Source organism: Neofelis nebulosa, chromosome 1 (genome assembly GCF_028018385.1).
Source record: "Neofelis nebulosa isolate mNeoNeb1 chromosome 1, mNeoNeb1.pri, whole genome shotgun sequence".
NCBI classification, from domain to species: Eukaryota; Metazoa; Chordata; class Mammalia; order Carnivora; family Felidae; genus Neofelis; species Neofelis nebulosa.
This window is the reverse complement of record NC_080782.1, coordinates 94,398,891-94,423,045: the sequence shown is the minus strand read 5'-3', so window position 1 is coordinate 94,423,045 and position 24,155 is coordinate 94,398,891. Positions and strand designations below refer to the sequence as shown.

At 37.1% G+C, this 24,155-nt stretch overlaps 1 protein-coding gene across 15 annotated transcripts in view; it reads left to right on the top strand.

The window, feature by feature from the left end:
* The window catches only part of ATG10 (autophagy related 10), a 449,505-nt gene that overhangs the window by 342,975 nt on the left and 82,375 nt on the right, over positions 1-24,155 (top strand). For all 15 annotated transcript variants that reach the window (XR_009261140.1, XM_058728154.1, XM_058728123.1 and 12 more), the window contains one exon: positions 14,586-14,683. Coding sequence is in view for 14 of the 15 variants with exons in the window: in XM_058728154.1 (XP_058584137.1) it covers positions 14,586-14,683 (98 nt within the window). In the remaining variant the exon portion in view is untranslated. The remainder of the gene's footprint in view (positions 1-14,585; positions 14,684-24,155) is intronic.

The following is a 24,155-nucleotide window of genomic DNA, read 5'->3' as shown; positions in this document are numbered from 1 at the left end:
TTAAAGCTACAATGTTTATATACTTCTAACTTTACAGTAAAAATTTCTTTCAATGTAAGCGATTCCATTAACTCAAAAGCCCCCACGCCTCCTTTCCCAATTGCTAATAATTATTTCAGGAACTGTTTATCAGTTAGTTCAAGCTATGTTTAAAAATAGCACTAACATTTCCTTCGACCATCTATACATCTCCAGTGCCTAAGCTTTCTGAGATGCTGTTACTCAACTTGTTCTCCTTGCCAAAGAAGGTGAAACACCCTGTCTCCTCTGAGGACTTGGCTAATAAAGCTTATTTAATCAGCAGCCACATGAAGTCCTCACCCCATAGTGCCATGAGGACTCCCCCCTTCTTGTCTTCTGCCTAAACCGGATCTGCATTGCAAGGCTCTGCCTCCCCAGCCTACCCTTTCCCCTATTTCTCCTTTTCTATATGGCCTATCTGCAGCATTTTGCATTTTGAACAGCCTTCTAACTTTTTCTGGATAGCTAAGACATCTGAATTTAGCCAGTGATATTTTATTTTTAATTAAAAAGTAGCTTAAGCTGCTTTGAATGTGTATTTGGTAGATTTAATCACTTGCTGCCTTATATTGTTTAATGGTCTCTAATTTTGCAGTGTTGGCGGTTTAACAAGCACTTAGGATTTAAAACACAAGAACAAATTCTCATAGACTCCCTGGTGAGAAGATTTTAATCTGAGGTGCACTTCCTAAGAAGTGACAATTTGGGGTAAATTTTCAACATGGGACATGGGGAATTGAGGACACTGATAGTTACTAATTTGTGAACTCTTGCTGCAGGTTTATCCATATGATTATTAAAGGCCTTGAAAACACCCACTTTATTATGTTGTAATTCTATTTGGTTTGGAGTCCAAACATTAAAGTAGGGTTCTTGCCAGTGAACTCTGTTATACTAAAAAGTAGAAGGGGATACATTTATTTACCACGGGGGAGGGAAATATTTTTCTTGTTTTTGGTTTGCAGTGTGTCTACCCAGTACCTTTCTAGATTCAAAGACATATCAAGGCTGCAGGTAGAGGAAATAGGACACCACTTCTTCAATACTGTACTTTCATATAATTAGTATTCACCATAAGCAGTTAATCACCAGAGAAGAGCTCCCAGAGACAAAACAAGTTGTTTAGCTTGTCAGCATTAGGGAATCGGAGGTGTTGAAACATGACTGCTTCTAGCTGGAAGTGGGTCTTGCCGAGGCCGGTGGATGAGCTCATATGTGCACTTTGCTCTTATGTGCCAACAGCTCCCCTTACAGTACAGCACAGTAATTGTTCCTGCAAGTCCGATTATATTTTAATGAAATTTGTGTACTTCCCAAGATCTTTTCTTTATGATGGTTTGCTTTTTCTTCAAAAACAAACAAACAGACAAACAAAAACCCCACTAACTCTCTTGGATCCTACCTATCTACTTTTAAGACACCCTTTATTTATGCTTAATGAAAGAAAGCCAAAACAAGTCATCTGTTTTATACAGCAGGATTCCTTGTTCCTTCCTCCCCATTCTGTGTTGTGTGGAATGAGCCCTAGGAATTTTTAAATTCCAGAATTTATTTAGTGTTTATTCAGGTACATTAAAGTATCAAATTTAATTTTTCAAAGCATACTGGATTTTTTCCTGTAGAGAAACATGAAAAATGGTTCTTTCCTTTATCATATTCTAGGAATTTCTTTTCTCTTTTCTGCTAACGTAACCTAATGGACATTCTAAAAATGTTGCGCCCTTTATTCTAGAGTCATAATTTTTCATGTATTCCCTTTATTCCATTCCCATTTCCTGTTATATCTGATTACTCTGGCCCTCCATCTGTTTGTTAAACAAATGTCTGTTAGTGTGGTGAATGGATTCCTAACGTATTCCTCATATTCCAGGTCCAGATTTTTCTTTGTCTCATTCTGAGAGAGTTCCGACCTAGAAAGAGGATGATTATAAAATTTCTTGCTCAGGGGTCTTTTTGTTGCTTCAGAAATAGTTCACTTAGCCTTGTTTTTCACAGATATTTAGAATTTCTTTTCCATTTGATTGTTAGTAAGAATTGGTTTCTCTGCTCTGATCTGAATTTTCTTCTGATATTTCTTTTTGTTTTTTGTTTTGTTTTGTTTTGTTTTTTAGGTAAAGCAGTTTGTAGTAATGGTTCCCATTTAAATTGATAGGACCTTTTCTTTTATGGTTTAGATTCCAGAAGAAATATTTATTGTGTTTCTTGAAATGCAGACACATTGAATTGTGAATGGGAATACTTCTTATTCCTCTGTACTGGCCAATGACCACCATGCCAACAATTGCCTAGGACTCAGCTAACATGGCACTTGCTCTTGTCACTTATTGTCATATCATTTCACATCATATCATATATAGTATCACAGGTTTCACTGTAACAGAACTATTTATTTGCTTGTCCCCTATAAAATAATAAGTTAGAAGGTGGAGCTGTAAGGTAAAAAGAGGGAGGAAGGAAATTGATAGTGAGTATCTACAACCTACAAAGTGATAAGCTTTATTCATAGCAGTGTGGTGTGTGTGCGTGTGTGTGTATGCATGTGTGTAATACATATATGACATTTGTTATTTCTCTTACTCATTTTGATACCCACAGTATCAACTGTGATACAGTATCAGTAAGTATTATTGAATGAACCAATGATGAAGAATTTCTAACCATTTCTGCATACAACCCAAAGATGGAAACCTTGTGATGGGGTCTTATTTGAACTGCTCTGGAGGGTTATAAGGAAGAGAGTGATGCTGTTGTCTCCAGGAACTTCAGGACCCAAAGCAACTACGTATCGTTACTCTTTAGTCTGATGCTTCTCAGAGACTGCATGAGTGGTTGACTAAGGAAAAAAGAGTCCTGAGAACTCAAGGGGTGGGCATCCAAACTCGCTGGGCAGCTGCCCTGCTTCTTTAAACACATATTTTTTATTTGCTCCTTGAAGGCAGACAGCCAAATTATGACACATTCTGCTGCTGAGTGAGCACCTCTCATTCCTACTACTTGGGCATTTAGGATCCCAGTTCCCTAGGGGGTAACATGGGTTTAAGAGAAGAACTAAGTCCTTCCCAGTATTCTTCTTTTTCTAACTCCTTTTCCAATTTTAAGTTTGGAGGGGGCAGTGGAACACACTTAATACATTTGTTACCCAGCAGTGGGTGAGAGGTAACTGCCCTTCTGTGTAATAATAATAAATACTCTACATTCAAATAGTGCTTGGCAGTTTATGAAATCCCTTCTTAGAAAAACACTGACATTTTCAAGTGCTCACTAATGGCCCCCCAACCACTATTTTTTTTAATGTTTATTTATTTTTTGAGAGACATAGAGAGACAGAGCACAAGTTGGGGAGGGGCAGAGAGAGAAGGAGACACAGAATCTGAAGCAGGCTCCAGGCTCCAAGCTGTCAGCACAGAGCCCGACGTGGGGCTCAAACTCACAAACCATGAGATCATGACCTGAGCCATGATGTCAGATGCTTAACCGACTGAGCCACCCAGGCGCTCCCCTCCCCCCTCCACCACTATTTTTGAAGCACGTTGTGGTAGAGAAGTATTTGTATCATGCAGAAGGCTTTGTCTATTGCCCATTATTTCAGGACCTTTTTGTGTCCCATTTTTCCTTTTGGAGGGCTTGGTTTTGGTCAAAAGCTTATGGCAAGTGTTAGAAATATAGTGAAAACCTTAGGCATGTACATAATGTCTTAGGGCTTCACCAGAGTCCTAAGTTTACATAGTTTTCCTTTTCATTACAACTAGAGATTTCTATATTTATTTCAGCTTGAATTCTGATTTATTCCTGCTCTGTCTTTCTTCTTTTCCTTTGTTCTCAATCTCTATTGAAAAATAGACCAAGTGGTTCTTCTCATTTTCAAAATATTTAATTCTTTGGCTGACATATGGGTTCTTCTTGGGAACTGTTTTGACATATTTCTTTAATTAGTCAGTAGGGCTGCTTTTGAATAGCGAAGGAAACATTTCTTCCATTCAGCAACTGAATGTCTGTTCTTTCTGGAGATCCATTCTATTATTGGCCCAGGGAGTAAGTGTATAGAATTAAAAATGTAACCCAGATATTTCATGTGGAAGATTTGTCTACTTGTTATACGCCTAAAGGATGCTTATTGAGAAACAGGGAGAAAGGAATAGCCAAAGAATGATTCACTCTCAAAGGCAGTATGAACCAAACCATGATAAAGGCCAGAATAAAGGGAGAATAATGGAAAGTTTGGACTTAGAGCAGTGTGTAAATCATCAAAGAAGAAGAGTAAGAGGCTTGTTCATGGTCTGGAACAAGAAGTCATCTTTGGAATGCATTCCACAGAAGAGAATAGCCTTCTATGCATTCCATAGAAGAGAATAGCAGGAAAACAGAAAGATGGAGTTGGAGGACGTTGGGGAATAAAAGTAAAATATCCACAGCTCCATCCAACAGCTTGGAAGGGAAGGTAACAGGTTGGTTTTTCTGAAGAGGCTGGGAAAAACATTGGAGAAGATGAGGAGGGTGAGTGCCAAGCTATAGAGCTGGAGAGAGGATGGCATATTTGGGGAACAGTGAGAGGCCAGTTTGAAGTACAGGTTTCCTTAGGATGAGCTGTGGAAGAAATGTTTTTAAAGATATGTTGAGGTCAAATTATGACAGAGATAATGAGTTGGAAGGGGTTGCCAGCACAGTGAGAGCTAAGGCAGCTTGTTGAACAGTAAAGAAAAGTTGGATTAGAGAGGTATTTAAAGATAGAGGCAAAAATGATTCTAGTTAATTATTTACAATAAGCAGAAACTAGAAAATGATTTGACAGATAATTTAGAGTCTTATTTGATTGCAGAGAATCTTTAAGGAAGTTCATGTATTTATATAAGTTAGTAAATCTAGCCACAGCCATGATAATGGAATGGAACATGAATTTTGGTAAGTTGAAAAGGGATTCTAGGGAATGAAATGAAATTTAAAGAGCAAACAGTGAAAGTTATTAAGAAATAATGAAAAACTATTTAACTCATACAAAGATATTCAAATTGAAAAATCCAAACAATAGAGGATGTTTAACAAGAATTATTTGTTGAACCATGTAAATGCTTGAAACAATATGGGGAGTTAAGATGCTGGCTTAGGACCTATGATGGGAATAGAATCCCATTGAAAAATCAAGCCCTGGTTTAAGAATGTATTAAAGAAAAAAATGTGAGAGAAATGTGAAACAAAACTACAGGGAGAGCTAATTAGCCAAAAGGTTCATTCTAACTTGTGTTAGTACAAAACACCACATTCGCAAAAAGCAACAGATTTTAAGTGGATCCAGAGATGAAGAAGAAGACATGAAAAGGTAAGTTTATTTTCTTACCTGTGAGACACTATGTTTTAGCTTTCCTAGACAGGTGGATGCTTGTGTTGTGCTCCATAAAGAAGAAACATTTCTTTGCTTACTCTTGGCAAATGGGTCCTATGTGAAACAGCCTTTAAAAACATACATGAGTGCATACTGTATGCACAGCACAAAAACTCATTTGCCTATTTTCTAAATCTGGTGAAAAAATACCACTGTTCAATTTGAAGCTAGGTTATTGCTTTCCTCCTTCTTTAAAGTCATCAAAGCAGAGTTCTTTAAATCCATATATTAGGTGCTATGCTAAGAAGGTGGAGACTGCCTTTTCTGTAGGGAGAGGATCAAGTTAGATGGATACTCAAGGTACTTCTATATGGCATAGTAGGTCCAAGTGCTGGAGGTACCGAGGTTTGAAGAGAGCCAGGAGTCCAAAATGCTGAGTACTGGGATGCTGGACCATGAGGTTGGAATCAAAGCCTCAGAACACTTTGGGTAGAGTGCCTTCTGTTTCAGAACTAGTAGACCTAACCTCGTAGATATTCATCTGGTGATTTGGTCCTTGGAGTGCTGATGAATAGGTAGGTATCAATTCAAAATTGGTATCTTGGGTATGTTGTGGACCCAACGTTGCTTCCCTTGGGACATTTTTTGATTAAGAGATTCCTCAAGAAGGTTTTGTATGTACTTCCACTAGGTAAGTATTTAACTTAATTTAAATGAGAGATTATAGCATCACTTGCATTATTACTAGTTTTTAACACAATATGTGGACTGTTTATGGTGACTCAAAATCAGTACTTTTGGGGGCTTCTGAGTGGCTCAATAGTGTCCTACCTCAGTAAGTGTCCTACTTCAGGTCAGGGCACCATTTAACGGTTAATGAGTTCGAGCCCTGTGTGAAGCTCTGTGCTGACAGCTTAGAGCCTGGTGCCTGTTTCGGATTCTATGTCTCCCTCTCTCTCTCTCTCCCTCTCCCTCTCTCTCTCTGTCTCTCAAAAATAAATAAACATTAGGGGTGCCTCAGTGGCTCCTTTGGTTGAGCATCCAACTTCAGCTCAGGTCATGATCTTGTGGTTCGTGGGTTCGAGCGCCGTGTCAGGCTCTGAGCTGACAGCTCGAAGCCTGGAGCCTGCTTCAGATTCTGTGTCTCCCTCTCTCTCTGCCCCTCCCTTGCTCGCCCTGTGTGTGTGTGTCTCTCTCTCTGTCTCTCAAAAGTAAACATTAAAAAAACTACATAAAAATAAATAAATAAATAAATAAATAAATAAATAAACAAACAAACATTAAAAAAATTACTCCTTTTTGTCCTGTTGGCCATATTTCTCATAAAAATAGATTGCAACATACATACACTTTCTCATGTAATTGAAAGATATCTTATATTTGTTTTCTACTCAAATTACTAGACAAATATATAACATTTAAAAAATTTGCACCGGTAATTTTAAAAATACATAATGATTAAGCAGGTCTTTTAAACCATTTGGGCTATATTTGTTAGGTATACTTGGTTGCAAATAATTGGAGCTGACCACGATAAACAAAAAAGGATTTATTGGAAAGGTAGAACTTAGAGTCATCTGAATGCATTAGAATGACAGGAATGTCTGCCTTCCTTTGGCTTTAGTGGTGAGAAGTGGGGCTCTGCCTTCTACTTATTTTGGAATTTCTCTCCCAAGTTGGAAGTATGTTTGGATACTGAAAAATAAAATATCCACTCTATCTGCATCTACTTAATACTATAGATTTATATAATCATGTTTTTTTAATTTATTTGTTTATTTATTTATTTATTTATTTGAGAGAGAAAGAGAGAGGCACATGGGGGAGGGGCAGAGAGAGAAAGAGAGAATCCCAAACAGGCCCCATACTCAGTGCAGAGCCCCATGCAAGGCTCAATTTCATGACCGTGAGATCATGACCTGAGTGGAAATCATGAGTTGGACGCTGAACTGACTGAGCCGGCCAGGTGCCCCCAAGCATGTTTTTTTTTTAATATAATTGTGATTTTTAATCATGATTGTTCAGTCTTTATTCTTAGTAGTAATTGTGCTAATTGCTATAGAAATAATGTTGAATGTTCATCTATCCAACCATTCAAAAATATTTGTGCACAAGGCATGAAGGTGTCTGTGGAATACAGAGATGAATAAAGGAAATCAGAGATGGATGATGCCCTCAAGGAGCATATGGTCTAGTGAGGGAAACAAGACAGGTCTGAAATTCACTAACAAGGACAATATGTTAATAGCCATAATAGAGGTAAAAGTTGCCACCACGAAGAGTAGATCGGTGGTTGCCGGGGGCTGGGCAGTAGGGGAAATGAGGATATGTTGGCTCAAGGGTACAGATTTTCATTTATAAGATAAGTATTTCTGGGGATCTAATATACAGCATGGTGTCTATCATTAACAATATTTTATTGTACACCTGAAAGTTAACCAAGAGAGTACATTCTAAATGTTCTAACCACACACATACAAATGGTTAACTATGCGAGGTGATGGATGTGATAACTAACCTTTTGTGGTAAACATTTCCTAATATATACATATATTAAGTCATGTTGTATACCTTAAAGTCACACAATTTTATATGTCCATTATACCTCAGTAAAGCTGGGGGAAAACTGCTACCAGGGCTCAGAGAGCAGAGATTATCTTGAGCTGGAGTGATTAAGAGAGATCTTGGCTGGACTTGGGATTTGTCCATGCAGTGATGAGTGAAAGAGCAGGACAGCCTAGTAAGAAACCCAGGAAAGGCAAAATTCTAGATACTCCTAGGTTAGGCAGTGTTAGTGGAGACCACTAGTGACAACTACAACAGCATAACCAACATGTGTGCATTGCTTTATGGTTTGCACAGAGCTCCTGGGTAGCGACAGAGTGTAGTGGTAAAAGTGCAGGGTCTGGAGCCAGAAAGCATTGGTTCTGATTCCTAGCTCTGCTACTAAAAAACTGCAGTTATCTAACTTTTTTTTTTTTCTGTCATCCAAAAAAAATTTTTTTGAGATAATAATAATCATAGTAGTAATACCTACTTCATAGAGTTTTGAGGTTTGTAAGCTGATATATGAAATGGGGCTTGGCATGTAGTACCTTTCAATAACACTAGCTGTGTTGGGGCACCTGGGTGGCTTAGTTGGTTAAGCTTCTGACTCTTGATTTCCGCTCAGGTCATGATCTCGTGGTGGTTAGTGAGATTGAGCCCTGCATTGGGCAATAAATAAATAAATAAATAAATAAATAAATAAATATAAACATTAAAAAAAAATGCTAGGTGTGTTGTGTATCTTGATCCTCACAATAACATTGTAAAATAGGAGCTGGTATTATCCTTGTGCACATTCATAAAAACTGAGTGCTCGGAGGGGTTAAATGATTTATTCAAAGGTACACAGAAAATTATGGGGTTGAGACTCAAACTCTGTAGCTCATTTTTTACTGTATGATGCAGTAACCAAAATTTAGGAAACATGTAGGTTAACTGATGTCGTATGTAAGTAAAGAGAAGTTTCCATAATCTGTATTTTTGGAATATTTTTTCAGATTTCCTGAGATTAGTAAAGACACAAAATGATAGAAATGTACATAGGAATAAATAAAAATTACAGAATTAGGCAGCATAGTTTCTGGTATGAATGTACATGAACAATTAACACTCATTTCATATCACAATATAATTTTCTCACTGAAGCAAAAATGAATTTTCCCCTTTGGTGGAGCATCATCTCTGCCTTACTGTGGAGTATGACATGAATTTTATATCCTTCAAACCTCTCTTGAAGACAGTATATTGAATAATGACAGATTTCATTGTGAATAATACACCCTTTCCTTTTTATTTCTAGTGACCACGTTCAGAACATTATTATTCAACTTACTGTAAATAATGTATACTCTCTGTAATCTTCATTTTAGGAGTTATGAAATTTTAGTGAAACCATGCACAATAGGATAAAGGTGACTTCTGCGTGCTTGTGCTAGAGTTAGGTGGTGCCGATGAAATATCTCATGCTGTTATTTGATTCATGAAAACTAATAGCCCTGAGAAATTTAATTTAGAGAGCCGCACATTTTGAGTAATATATAGATTACTTGACATGTAGGTTATTATTCAATTGAGAGATTTTATATGAAAATTGTTAAATTAAATGCTACTGGCAGTTGCTAAAGATTGTACTTTTTAATTATTCTATTTTTCATCCAATGTCTCTTCTTCTTTTGTCATTGACATTCTAGGTTGCGGACAGAATATTCCTTTAGCTCAGATGTGTATTGTCATTCCAGGAGATAGAGGCACACAGTAGGCACTCTATAAACACTTGTTAAATAAATGACCTTAATTTACCATGCTTACTTTGTAGGTTGCTGCTGAAATTATTCCAGCTTCTACTTCAATTTTTCAAGTATGCAAGGGATTTTACTGAGCTTCTCAGCCTCAGTGTGATTAATGAGATTTCTAAGCATGTTAAAATTGGTGCTATCGAATATCTTAGGTCTAAAACTAGGGAGTTGTTGATTGAGTATGCTTATGTCATATCTGACTGAGGCCAGACAGAAAAAATAGACCCTCTTAGCATGATTTAAAGTTTCTGATTGAAGATACCTTCAACTGAACATGAAGGCACATTATAATGTGTTTCATGAGCTTAACTAAATATTTACTTATGCCCACGATTTTATGTTAAGTTAAAGTTTCAGGTCTTTGGTTTTCTTTTTTTTTTTTTTTTTTTTAATTTTTTTTTTAACGTTTATTTATTTTTGAGACAGAGAGAGACAGAGCATGAACGGGGGAGGGGCAGAGAGAGAGGGAGACACAGAACCGGAAGCAGGCTCTAGGCTCTGAGCCATCAGCCCAGAGCCCGACGCGGGGCTCGAACTCATGGACCACAAGATCATGACCTGAGCTGAAGTCCGACGCTTAACTGACTGAGCCACCCAGGCGCCCCAGGTCTTTGGTTTTCATAAATAGATAGATTCAAAATCACAAAGTCCAGGGGTACCTGGGTGGCTCAGTCATTTGAACGTCCTACCCTTGATTTCAGCTCAGGTCATGATCTCAGGGTCATGGGATCGAGCCCCACGTTGGGCTCTGCACTGAGCATGGAGCTTGCTTGGGATTCTCTCTCTCTCTCTCTCTCTCTCTCTCTCTCTCTCTCTCTCTCTCCCTCCCTCTCCCCAGCTTGTGCATGCTCTGTCTAAAATTAAAAAAAAAAAAATCACAAAGTTCTTTAACTGTAACATTTAAGCTCTACTTCTATGACATGATTTTTGAAATCTATTCGATGATCTCAGTTTAATGGTTTCACTGGAATTTCTGAAGTTTCCATTTGGTTTTGAAATAAGTAGAGTCACAATAATATTTTGAATATATTTTATGATTATGTCAAAAATTTTTGTTTTTGCATAAAAGATCATAAAACTAACTTTTGTATGTCTTTGATCATGAGGGTAAGAGCTGTGACTGGGCACATTGATGATAAAGGGTTAGGGAAAAGAACCCACATCATAATTCATTAAGTTATTATTGTCATATGTGTATGTGGGAGGCAAAGCTATATTTCCCAAATCATCTGCAGTGGAAATGGTCAGCAGAAGCTGGAGAGATTGGCACTCTTGTCAGAGTAGCTAGTATAAGCACTCATTTAAGTATCATTAATCCTTTTTTTTTTTAATATTTATTTATTTTGAGAGAGAGAGAGAGCATGATCAAGGGAGTGGCAGAGAGAGAGGGAGACACAAAATCTGAAGCAGGCTCCAGGCTCTGAGCTGTCAGCACAGAGCCCGACATAGGCCTTGAACTCACGAGCCATGAGATCATGACCTGAGCCAAAGTCCTATGCTCAACCGACTGAGCCACCCAGGCACCCAACCCATGTTTTTTTTGAAGCATATTATTAATATATTTTTTATTTTAGAGAGAGATGGCATGAGTCATGGAGAGAGAGAGGGAGAAAGAGAGAGAGATACACACAGAGAGAATCTCAAGCAGGCTGCATGCTCAGCGTGCAGCCTGACACAGAGCTTGATCCCACAAGCCTCCCACATACACATAAGACAATAATGAGTTAATGAAATATGATGTGGGTTCTTTTCTCTAAGCCTTTACCATGTGCCCAGTCACAGCTCATACCCTCACGATCACGAGCTGAGCTGAAATCAAGAGTCGGATGCTCAAATGACTGAGCCAGCCAGGCGACTTAATACGTGTGTTTTTAAACAGTCTGTAAATGCGTTAGAGAATTTAATCACATCTATTCACTTAAAAAAACACTGTTTTCTTTCTAGCAGGTAGGTAGCACTGTTATAAACATGCATGTAGGACTATCATGCATCCTTTTATGCTTTGAACTTATTATTTTTAACTCTAATTATCTGTTATTCTAAGTTGAGCAGATCATTTTTTTAATTCCTCTGTTGTAATATGTTAGCTTTTTTCCCTGTAAATTTGGTGTTGTCTGAAAATTTATGTCACATACCCTCAATTCTAGCATCAAATCTGATGAAAATATTTTATACCATTTGTTCTGGGTCTTTCCACATTGTTGCTAGCTGCTGATTATTGCATTTTGTATGAATGGTTACAGCAGAATATGTGGGTTTTTGTCAGTGGTAATATCTGAACCACTTACCCCATACTTAGGTTGTTGGGTGGAATATTTTAAGGAGTAAAATTAAAATCATTATTGATATTAAACCCAGCATTCTTCTCTAGGTCTGCAAAGCCTTTCTCTGTCTTAGAGGAAATAAGATTAAGTAGGGTGTCCTTTCATTTATCATTTATTCAGTAAATATTTATAAAGCATTTGCAATGTGTGAGTGATGGGGCTTGGAACTGCACTGTGGGACTGTAGTGGGGAAAGGATAAACATGGTCTCCGCCCTCAGAGGCTGAGGGAACAGCAGGAAGGGCACTGAGACACCCCTCACAGGCCGAGGGAACAGCAGGAAGGGCACTTCCAGCAGGAAGGGCAATTCCACCTCCAGTGCAGTCATGAACTGGCTGCATAATTTTGGCTGATGTATGGTTCCCAAGACCTTGGTTGCCTTATTGATAAATTAAGTAATTATACCAGCTCTAACATTTTATTCTCCTACGACTTGATTTCTTCTAACTTTGACATCTGAAAATTATTTTAAAAGCATGTCTTCTGTTTATAATTTTATTATTTGGTTTACTTTTTAACATTGAAGTACTTAAGATCCTATTCCCCTCTTTGAACATCAGTGCACACACACACACACACACACACACACACACGTGTGCACATACATATTTTGAAGATGTGTAGTGCTTATCTTAAGGGCAAAGTTTGGCCCTGCTCTGTAAATGTGTTCAGAAAACAATATAACACAGATACTGAAGGCAGCTTGTTTTTAACTTGTAGCTAAACATGACATTCAAATGTTAATTGGATGAATAAATCTTGTTCATTTTACAGACATGGAAATGTCAATGGAATAAAACTATTTATCACAAGATAATGGTCTCCTGCCGCCAGATAAATGCCAAGATGAAGATACTTATTGAAAATGTATCAAAATATTCTATTGCTATTTATTGAAAATAAAGGTTGAGGAAAAGTTCAACTTTTCAGGTCAAACATGAGAAATGCCCTGCCTGTGGTATTAATGTATTATATCATCAAACACAATGTGCATGGTGTAGGAACATGAGAAAATTCTAAGAAATAATGGCCCTTAAGTGAATCCCTTAGCTTTGTAGTGTGAAAGTTACCGGAGCCGTTCAGTGGGAGCTAGGAGGAGATACCTACTATGTATTAAGCTCTGACTGTGTGCCTGACCCAGTCCCAGGTGTGTTCACTGATGCACACCTGTTCACGTGAACAGAATTTGAAAAGGATAATTATCCTCATTTACAGGTAAGGTTGAAAGCCAGATAGCTTGCAGTCCATAGAGAGTGCTGAATTCAAACAGCAGAATTCAAACTCAGAATTCAACAGCAGAATTCAAACTCAGCCTGGACTCCCACCAAGTCCAGAGATCTTCTCTTACACTTCGCCATCTCTACTTAAACTCCATAAGTCTGAATGAAATACCTTTTGCTTTTGGGGGTGTGGTTTGAGTAGATTATTTCTCTGAGTTTTATTGTAACCTGATGACCAAATACTTCTTCGGGTCTAATGATTTGACGTACTGATGAGCTTTCTTTAAGTGTTATTTTCCACTTGCCTAAAGAAGGGAGCACACTCATAAGTTCTGAGAACTTGATAGCTCTGAGTGGGACAGTAGCATTAAATTCTAGTAGTAAGACCACCTTCTGCCGGCAGTTTGTGCTTTCAAGGTCTTTAGGTAATTTTCTCTTACTACTTTATTTTGCCAATTTAGACACCTATTTCTCTACTAACCTTATGCCATGGTGGCCTTCATAAAATAAATTATTTGGATTGTTACGAATATAGGTGAATTGTCAAAGCTGTTTAAAGAAAGGAAGAGAGAACTCTTGTTCACTAGACATTGTCTTAATCTCTTCATACTGATTCCTTCTCATGTCCCTCCAGCCTTAACTATTCCTTCTCCACCTGTCACAAACACTGGGTGTTAATGGCTCCCTCCTCTGGACTGTCTGAGAATTGCAGTTTTCATCTTGGCAGTGACCGCTTTCTACCTAGTGTTTCAGTATCAATATACTCTCGATATACTTGTCATAGTTTCACTAGCAAATGGTACGCTTCTTACTGGGAGAAACTGTGTGCTTTCCTTTTCTCTATTCCCCATGGTACTCAGCAGTGTGATTTGAACATTACAGTCAATGATATTGACTGAGTCAATTGACTCATTGACTGAATATTTAGTCAATGAGAGAGTGAATGAAGCATGTGTACGGTCTTTGATTTAAGAACTAGAGGGAATATTAAGATTTCAGAGGTATTTGTAGTGCACCCTTGTGAATATGGAAGTCTGTCTACCTGGTCTTTTTCCTATGCTTGTATCTATTAGTCATCTCTAAAATACATTTGGATTTTATTTATTTTTCAGAATTCCTATAGGCAATGAATGAGCAGATAATTTAACTGCTAGATGCTTACAAAGGAGAGAAGCTTGACTGTTTAAATTTCCCTCAGGAAGAAAATAGTAATTCCTATAGCACTCTTTTGATACATAAGTAATATGTGTACTAGCAAAGATTTTTTTTTAAATATAATATTCTTCTAGTAGTTTTAGGTAGACACCAAGCACCATTGTGTCAAATGGATTACTGACAGTCTTTACCATGCACTTTTGCAGATGGAAGACCTTTAGCTCTGAAGGACATATGGGAAGGAATCCACGAGTGCTATAAGACAAGGCTGCTGCAGGAGCCATGGGACACTATTACCCAACAGGTTAGAGAATATTTTTATTTTATTATATGTCATTCTTTCACTCTGCTCGTATTTTCTTCTCGTATTCTCTCCCCTACTCTTTTTGCCCATTTCATTTCCCTATATCCTTACAAATTTCAGTTCAGAAACAGTTTCCTTTAAAACACCTTCTCAGATCCAGAGTTGGTTTAGCCTTCCTGTTATAAACTCTCAAAGCACCCTGTAATTTTCCGTTATAGTGCTTATCACAACTTTAAATTATATATTTGGATAGTTTTTAAAAAACATATTAACGTCTTTCTTTGTCATTATACCGTGTGCTCCCATGTGGGCAGACCCTGTTTTCTTTCTCTTTATGGTACACCTAGCACTGATACGGTACTTATCATATAGTGAGCGGTCAATAAAAATGTATGAAGGAAATGAGAATAGAAACTAAGTTGGCATATTCACTAAGAAATACATGATTTAGCCTGTGTCATCTACAGTGCTTCAGAGTTTTACTCATAGGTACGTTTGCCAAAAAATTAACTTTTGATTAATAATAGGTTTGCAATAAGTGATCTGAAAAAAATAGAGAAAATGCATCTGCAAAAGTAGATATAAAAAGTAGATTTGTAAAAGTAGAGAAAAATAGATCTGTCAATCATATAAGTCATTATTACTGCCTTGCTAAAATCAGCAGTTAATTATTTTAGAAATTTAAAAATACTCATCACCTTGCAACCAATCATGGTCTCCTTAAAAATAATTTTTACTTATATCAAAAATCTTATTTTTTCCCAGCCTCTGTTAAGCTTAATCAAAGCCTCCTTTAAAAATGACCGTATCAGCCATTAAAATTTTTATGCTCTCTTATGTGTTTGATCATAATAATGACAGTTTACCTCCCAATCAGCATAAGAATCCTTAGTATCTTATAAGTAGTTCTTTGACAGTGACTCCAAAGGACCATTTTGTAGATTTTAATTAGGGACAAAACTAGGTTTAAGTACACAGCCCCTGAAATTAATCCTTTCCTTTCCCTTCCCATCATTGCACTCACACATAGATCTAGTCCTGTGGCCTCACCTGGAACAATTAGTAAGCCCTTGCACCTCAGGTCTGCTCCTTCACTCCCTGCTCATACCATTAGTCACATCCTCCTAACCATGGTGCACTTATCTTGCCTATGTGTAAACCTGCAGTAGCTTCCAAAAGCCTATGCCATGTGGTCTAAACGCCTGACTGGGGCTCTATGGCTGCCATCCCCTGGCTCCAACCTGCCCTTTTGAGCTGATCTTATACTCCTACTCCACTCTATATAGTCTCAGCTCCTTCTGAACAAGGCTTTCCATTTTCCAGAAGCTATTCTGTGCACTTTGTTCTTAGAATTCTTTCCAGACTTAAAGACTTCCCTATTGCCTTTGTTCTATCTTTATATTTCCTTTTTGTTCTCTCATGTTTCTTTCTTGAAACCACTTCAGCTCACAAAAGTGACCCCCTCTGAAATTCCAGCAGTGTAGAGCAGGCATGGGTGGTTGCTATGAAGAAGGATAAAGAGTTATATAAGCAAATCCAATCATAAAGATTTTTGGCAAGAGTGTTTTATTTTATGCAAAGCATTTTATTTATTTACTTAATTTTTTTTTCTTTTACCATTTATTTATTGTTGAGAGATAGAGACAGACAGAGCATGAGCAAGGGAGGGGCAGAGAAAGAGGGGGACACAGAATCCAAAGCAGGCTCCAGGCTCTGAGCTGTCAACACAGAGCCTGATGCCAGGCTCGAACCCACGAACTGTGAGATCATGTCCTGAGCTGAAGTCAGAATGCTTAACCGACTGAACCACCCAGGCGCCCTGATTTTTTTTTATTTTTTAAAGGTTATTTTGAGGGAGAGAGAGTGTGTGGACAAGTGGGGGAGGGGCAGAGAGAGAGAGGGAGAGAGAGAGAGAGAGAGAGAGAGAGAGAGATTGAGAGAGAGAGAGAGAGAGAGAGAGAGAGAGAATCCCCTAAGCAGGCTCCACACTGCCAGCCTGGAGCCAGACATGGGGCTTGATCTCACGAACCATGAGATCATGACCTGAGTCAAAACCAAGAGTCAGACACTTAACTGACTGATCCACAAAATGCCCCTATGCAAAGCGTTTTAGATTAGCCTTTAAGTATTGAGTGCTACGAGTTTCAACTTCCATTGTTCTGCTAGTGACCACAGACTGTCTCCAAATGTATACTGTAGTGTCAGAATCCACAGGACCCAGAAAATGTTTGGTTACAAGAGTCCAGGAAGATGGCAAAAAGTAGAGGCAAAAGATAGATGACAAAGATCCCGAAACACACATGTATTTCACTTTAGTGCCTTTTTTGTCTGTTCCTTTTAATTTCCATTTTGCATTTTGTTCCTGAGCCCAATTCTTATCCTTTTCCTTTTTCTGCCACTAGCAGCCCTGTTATTAATCTCAGTGCAAGACCATAGCACAATTCCTGGTGATCTGTGTCATTTTGGGTTTTAATTCTATGTGTCTCTGTTCTGACTTGTGACCTATGAACAAGACTTTGGACTCAACTGTATTTTCTTAGTTTCCTAATACCATGTTACCAACAGATTTCTTTCTATTGATAGAATCCTAAGTTGCTAAACCAGCCAAATGAACCAATCTGTACATGGATTGTTTTTAAAGAAATTGACTAATATCTTTTCATTTGTGGATACTTAAGTGGCAGATAGACAGCTTAGTAACAGACCATCTTTTTCCTACCTGTCATAGTATAGTAGTAATGATGAAATCACAGTAAGCGCTGATTGTTAGCACCCAAGCGTGGGGCTCACTTAATGGGAGGGATGGTTGGTATCACCAAAGTACGGCACAACTGTAATATTTAGTTGTTCCTTTGGAACTTGTCTTATGGGGATTGATCTGTGGACAGGTATCCCACTTTTGACAACAAACTTTGTTTAAGCTTTAGAATTGCTTGTCACGGTGCATGTCCAGTGTTTAAAGACCTTGCCAGGGAAACTCTGTTGTTGCCTTTGCATTCCTGACATGTGAAACTCATCATGAATATCTCCTTTGGAGGTCTTGACTTTTAATCCTAGATTCGTTAATGAGTTGGTATTTGCATGCTCTTTTTTGCTTGAGATCTTTGAGAGAGTGGGTCTTCATTTTTGTAAAGCCCATCGGGAGAAAAAGTAGGGTGTCCTCAGTGGGGTAATGGGGATGGTGTGATGCAGCACTAGGGGAGAATGAGCTGATAGAATATTGGCGACACTGAACAGTAGATAGCGTTTTGCAGAATTATACTAAAGAGCCATTAGCTTGCAGACTGAACGTGATAATAATATCCTGTCCTCCAGAGTGGCTTAAAGACAAAAGCAGCCCTCACATAATATAAAATGCATTTCACTTCATTTTAAGGCTTGATTGTGCTCATATAGTTTGTTGCTCTTCATCTTTAGTAATCACATTTCTGTTCTCTCAGCATTTGTCTTGATGATAAGGACCTGTTCATGTCAGACATGAATGCTCTCTTTTGACGACAAGCCACTAATGAATCTCATACATTTGATTATGGTGATTACTTACCTGCTTTTGTCCAATATTACGAATTACCTATTATCTCAACCCTGTAGCTTAATAAAGAACTTCTGAAAGTAAGTTAACAGATGCCTAGGTTGGATCTGCCCAAATTGGTACAATGAATGTTACAATAATGATCACTCATAGGTGTGGGCTGTTTTAGGTAAAGAACTCCTGTGATCTTGGTACAGACTAAAAGTCATAATATAAGAAAGTATACTTTCAATTTTACTTGAAGATGTGTGTGTTTATGTATGTGTGTGTGTGTATGTGGTCAGATAAGTAATTGGTTTGTACTATTTTCTTGTTTGTCAACTTTATATTATGGAAAATTATAAACATATATAAAAGTAGAGGTAATAGTATAATACATTTAAAAACTAATGGTCAATCTTATTTATTTTAGTGTCTTACCCAATCTGGAATTTTTTAAAGCAAATCCTAGATATGATATCTCATCCATAAAAATTTAAGTATGTATCTGTAAAATATAAGGGCTTTACACCAGTGTTTATAGAAGCTATATCCATAGTAGCCCAAATGGAAACAACTCTGATGTCCTTCAGAGCATGGAGATTAAACAACGTGGTACATCCTTACTAAGGAATACTACTAGGTAATACAAAGGAACCAACTACTGATATGCTGACCAACCTGGATGAGTGTCCAGAGAATTATTCTGAGTACAAAAAGCCAACCTCAAAAGGTTGCATAGTATATGATTCCATTTAATCTAACATTTTTTAAGTGACAAAATTATAGATTAGAGAATGAATCTGTGGTTGTTGGGTGTTAGAGAAGAAGGTGTTCCTGGGAAAGAAGAGGGTATGGCTATAAAAGGCAACACGAGGGAGCCTTGTATCAATGGAAATGTCCTGTCACTGAGTGCATCAATGTTAGTATCTTGGTTGTGATATTGTACTATAGTTTTGCAAGATGTTACCACTGGGGAACTGGGTGAAGGGTATGAATGATCTTTTTTTTTTTTTTTAATGTTTATTTATTTTTGAGAGAGAGAGGGAGAACAAGTTAGGGAGGTGCAGAGAGAGAGGAAGACAGAATCTGAAGCAGGCTCCAGACTCTGAACTGTCAGTGCAGAGCCCAACGTGGGGCTTGAACCCATGAACTGTGAGATCATGACCTCAGCTGAAGTCAGACACTTAACCAACTGAGCCACCCAGGTGCCCCATGAATGATCTTTTTGTATCATTTCTTATGACTACATGTGATTCTACAGTTATCTCAAAATAAAAAGTTTAAAAAAAGGTAAGAACTCTTAAAAATAATATAACCACATTTCTATTATCACAAATAAATTAATAATTTCTTAATATTAAGTAAGCAATTGATGCTTAAATTTTCATATTTGTTTTTTTATAGTTTCTTTGAATCAGGATTCAAATAAGGCTTATACATTAAAATGGTTAACAACCCTTAAGACTTTCGAAACTAAGATTCTCATTCCCCTCTCTCTCTTTTTTTCCTCACAAATTTTTGTTGGAGAAACAAGGTTTTTGGTCCTATAGTATTTGTAGTCTGTTGTTTTGTTATTGTTTTGTTTTGTTTTGTTTTGTTTTGTTTTGGTTTGGTTTTGTTTCTGATTGTATCTCTGTGATGTTGTTTGGTGTGTTCCTTCCTGTGTTTTCCTTAAACTTGTATTTAGACCTGGCGGCTTGATCAGATTCAGGTTTGTTTTTGGGGGCATGAATACTTAATAGATGATTCTGGATACTTCTATCAAGAGGCACATAATGTTTGGTTATCTTTCTTTTTTGTGTTGTTAGAAGCCATTCATGATTATTGCCTAGATCCATTAACTCATTAGGGGTTGCAAAATAGTGATGTTCTAATTCTATCATCCATTATTTATGAGCTGGACTGCTTTATAACAGCAGTTTCCTTCACCAGCTTAGTTACTTGAGGTATGTTTCATATAGAAAATGCAGGGTAAATGTTCTAGCATTTAAGATAATGAGCTGGTTCTCTAGCATCATAAGGTGACCAAGAAACTTTTCTTATGTATCTTTGTGGACTTGTGGATGTAAATGTTTTATGCATTTTAATTCATTATAGTAATCATCTTTATGGTTGCTTGATTTGCCTCATGTTTGGCCACTGAAAGTCTCTTTAAGTTGGCCCCTGAGTTATTTTGATATAACCCAAGTAGCTTTTTGGTTTGAAAAGTTGTTGCTGGTTGCCCATTCATGTCGTGCAGTTCATGCCCAGACTTACCCCTCCATCTGCAAAGGAGGCTTGCTTTCTTGTAGAGCCTTTATCAAGGTGCTGGAGCCAGACAGGGTGAACACCACTGCTTACTAGCTGTATGAATTTGGGCAAGTTACAGAAACTCTCTGTGTCTTATTTTTCCATTAAAGATAATGACAGCATCTACCAAGAGTTGTTGGGAAGACTAAGAAAGAGGGTTGCATACAAAACTCATCCTGTGCCATATCTCCTTGCACATATTTTCTAACATCTGAACTGTGTACTTTAAGTTTGGAAACCAAAACTTTTGAGGTATTTTGTTTTTTGATCCCACATGTCTGGGGAAGGCTGAGTACAAATAAATGAATGGGATTGGGTAGATAAAGTTGGAAAGAAACTCGTTATGTTTCCTTGTGTGATCCCTTATAAGTATATGAGAACTGGATTAAATATTGGCAGGAAACAGAGTTAAGAGGAACCTGGGCAATGCACATTTTACATATCCCAAATACCATTAATTTCATTTTGAAGACTTCATCGTGTCTAAAACATGCAAAAATATGGTAATTAATTTCAGTGAGTTTTCATCGTATTTCCATGATAATCTCTCAGGGTAAAAAAAAAAAAAAAAAAGAAAACACAACAAAAAACAAAACTCCTTAGACACCTTTTGGTGAAGAGATTGCTTTTGACTCTCGGTGATGCAGGAAGTCACTGGTTAAGGAGTCTTAAATAATGAAGCTTGATGTGTTGCCTCGTGATTTATAATGATGGCTGATAAACTGATGATTTAATTGTGCTTCCTCTAGTAATAATCTTAAGTGCTCAAGTGAAGTTCCAGTGATTGGCTTTCTTCTGAACTCAGTCTCCCTGGAGTCTTTAGGCATCTCTTTTACACAACATCCGATAACTGACTTTTAACTGTTCCTATTTTAAATAATACAAATCAATTAAAACACACAGCTGTTTAACAAAACTTCTCGATGTTGGTACAGGTCTCTGTGGGTATTTCCTGATGGCTCATAATGACATCAATTTAGTGCACCTGGTAGGATCTGTGTGCACTGGAAGTGGCTTAATTCTTAAATGACAAGAAAATTAAGAAGTCTTTTATGGATTGTTGCTGCTGCTTCAAAATCACTGCCAGCACCATTGCAGACTCTTTCATGGTGCAGTTTTATTTAAATGGCACTGCAGACACCATGTGATTGTTTTCTCTGTAATTTGCTGCTAATTTGTTGATTCTGGGTTTTTAGGTATTCATTCTGGACATTCATAAGTAACTTTAGCGGGTAGGTTTTATAGTGCCGTAGTAAATGCATCTAGCTTGCAGACTTTTTGTAGAAACTTTCCAGTGTTTTCACAGTACTCAATGATTCTACCACACTGTACTATCTTACGAGAGTAGAATATGCTTTCATCACTGTATCTCATTTTCTTTGGTATCTTAAGATAATGATGACAGTGCTATTTTTCTCTGTCTCTATTAGTAATTATTTCTAGATTGTCAGTCTGCACATGCATTGTGACTTTTAATATTTATTGAATGCTGATGCTGTACTTCACTTTCCATATTCATTTTTTTAATCAATTCAGAAATATCCATTGTCACTTACACTCCACTGTGCTTTTCTTCTTGTGGGGTAAAAAACACATTTTCATAAGTTTTGCTTGTTCCTTATATTAAGAAGTATATGAAACCTTGTTCTCTTTATCTTTTACTAAATAATTAATTTCTCTCACAATTTTCTTTGATTTTACACCCTGAAATGTTTTTAGAAAGCCTTAACTTTATCCTAGATGCTATTTAGGCACTGGTATAATATTATTTTCTCATCCAACTTTTACTTTTTAAAGTTTTCTGGCCATTAACCACTAATTAAGTGTTCAGAATAGTCTAAGTAGAATTGGGGGAGGTGTGATTTATTATGTAAGACCCTTGTCTTACTAAATTAATTTCTAAGATGTTTTGTTTTATTCCATTTAAATGAGAGTTCACATAAATAAGCAAGGAAAGCTTTTTTTTTTATATAAATAACCAGCTTATATTGGTATATTTGGGTTTTATTTCTTTAAGTTGAAATTTATTTTGCTAGGCAATGAAAACAAGAGACTGGTTAACGTACTTTGTCATATGTATATCTGATTAAGCAGAATATTGCTTGGCTTTTTACCATCACAGTTGCACTTTTGACTCAGCACATGCCTTGACTTTATATAAGACTTTGTTTAAGGAATTTGCCAGCATTTCACTGATCCTTGAAATTTCTCTTTCTAAAAAAGGAGCAGCTCATAAATGTAAAAACAAAATGCCATTTAAAATATTTATAATTAATTTTAATACTAATCTTAGCACATTTCATTTTGATAATTACCATCAATTTTTAATTTTTAATAAACATCTTAGTTCTAAAACTTTATGTTTGAGGAACATTTGTATTCTCATTTCCAGTTTTTGAGAAAGAGGTTAATGGTGGGTAGGCAGGAAGAAGCAGCTAGAGGTAGGTAGAGAAGCCTGGGGGAGCAGAAAGGCAGGCACAAGACCTGGAGGGGGGACGGAAGGTAGACTGTGCAGACACACATATTCACAGGTAGGTTTTGAGTCCCCTGTAAGGGTATAAGCTTCCTAAGAAACATGCTATTTGTTTCATCTTAAAAAAAAATTTTTTTTTTTACATTTATTTATTTTTGAGAGACAGAGCACAAGTGGGGAGGGGCAGAGAGAGGAGACAGAATCCGAAGCAGGCTCCAGGCTCTGAGCTGTCAGCAGAGAGCCCGACGTGAGGCTTGAACTCACAAACCGTTAGATCATGATGAGACGAAGTTGGACACTCAACCAACTGAGCCACTCAGGCGCCCCATGTTTTATCTTATTTTTGACACCATGGTGCCTGCACACACATATTCTACCATGTAATAATTGCACATTTTTTATTCCACTTCCTACCCTTTACAGATTCTTTTTTCACCTGTTGTTTTCCTGATTCTTTTCCATGTGAGCTGTTATATTCTCCATATTTTATTTGCAGTGTATATTTTATAGTTTAAAACTTGGCCAATAAATAGGGATAATACCAAAGTATATAAAGCAGGTGTACAAATCATTACAATTATTATATTGTATGCCAATATTATCTTTTCAGTATATTAACTCATTTCTACTTCCTTCTATCCAATCTGAATTTCAGAAGTATTTCAAGTGGTATATACACATATAGTCTAATATAATAATGCATATACTATAGACATCAAAGCAAGTGAATAAGAACTCACTGATGGAGGGGGAAAGACGCTTGGAACAGAAACATCTAAGCCAAGGGTTATTTCCGAGTTTTCTAGAACAACAAGTAACAAAAAGGAAAGCCAATTAAATCCATTGCTTTTATTCTGTTATGGAAGGATGCAGACAAGTTTATCAGGAGAAACAAAATTCTCTTGTGTTAAATTTTAGTAAGATAATTTTACAAATATGAAAAACTAGTCTCCTTTATAGATACCACATAAACCAACTTCAGGAGATGGGGAGAGAATGAAGTCCAGTTGAGGTATTCTGAGAGTTACAGTAATATATATTGCACATTTGGATATATATGGCAAGGCCCTTATTATTAGCAGCTTACTGTTCAGAGTCAGCCTGCAGATGTTTTTTTGAGTGCTTTGAAATTTCTTTGAATTTGAATGCCTTTGGACTGGATATGTGCTCTGTAGTTAACCATGGTCACTTCCCCT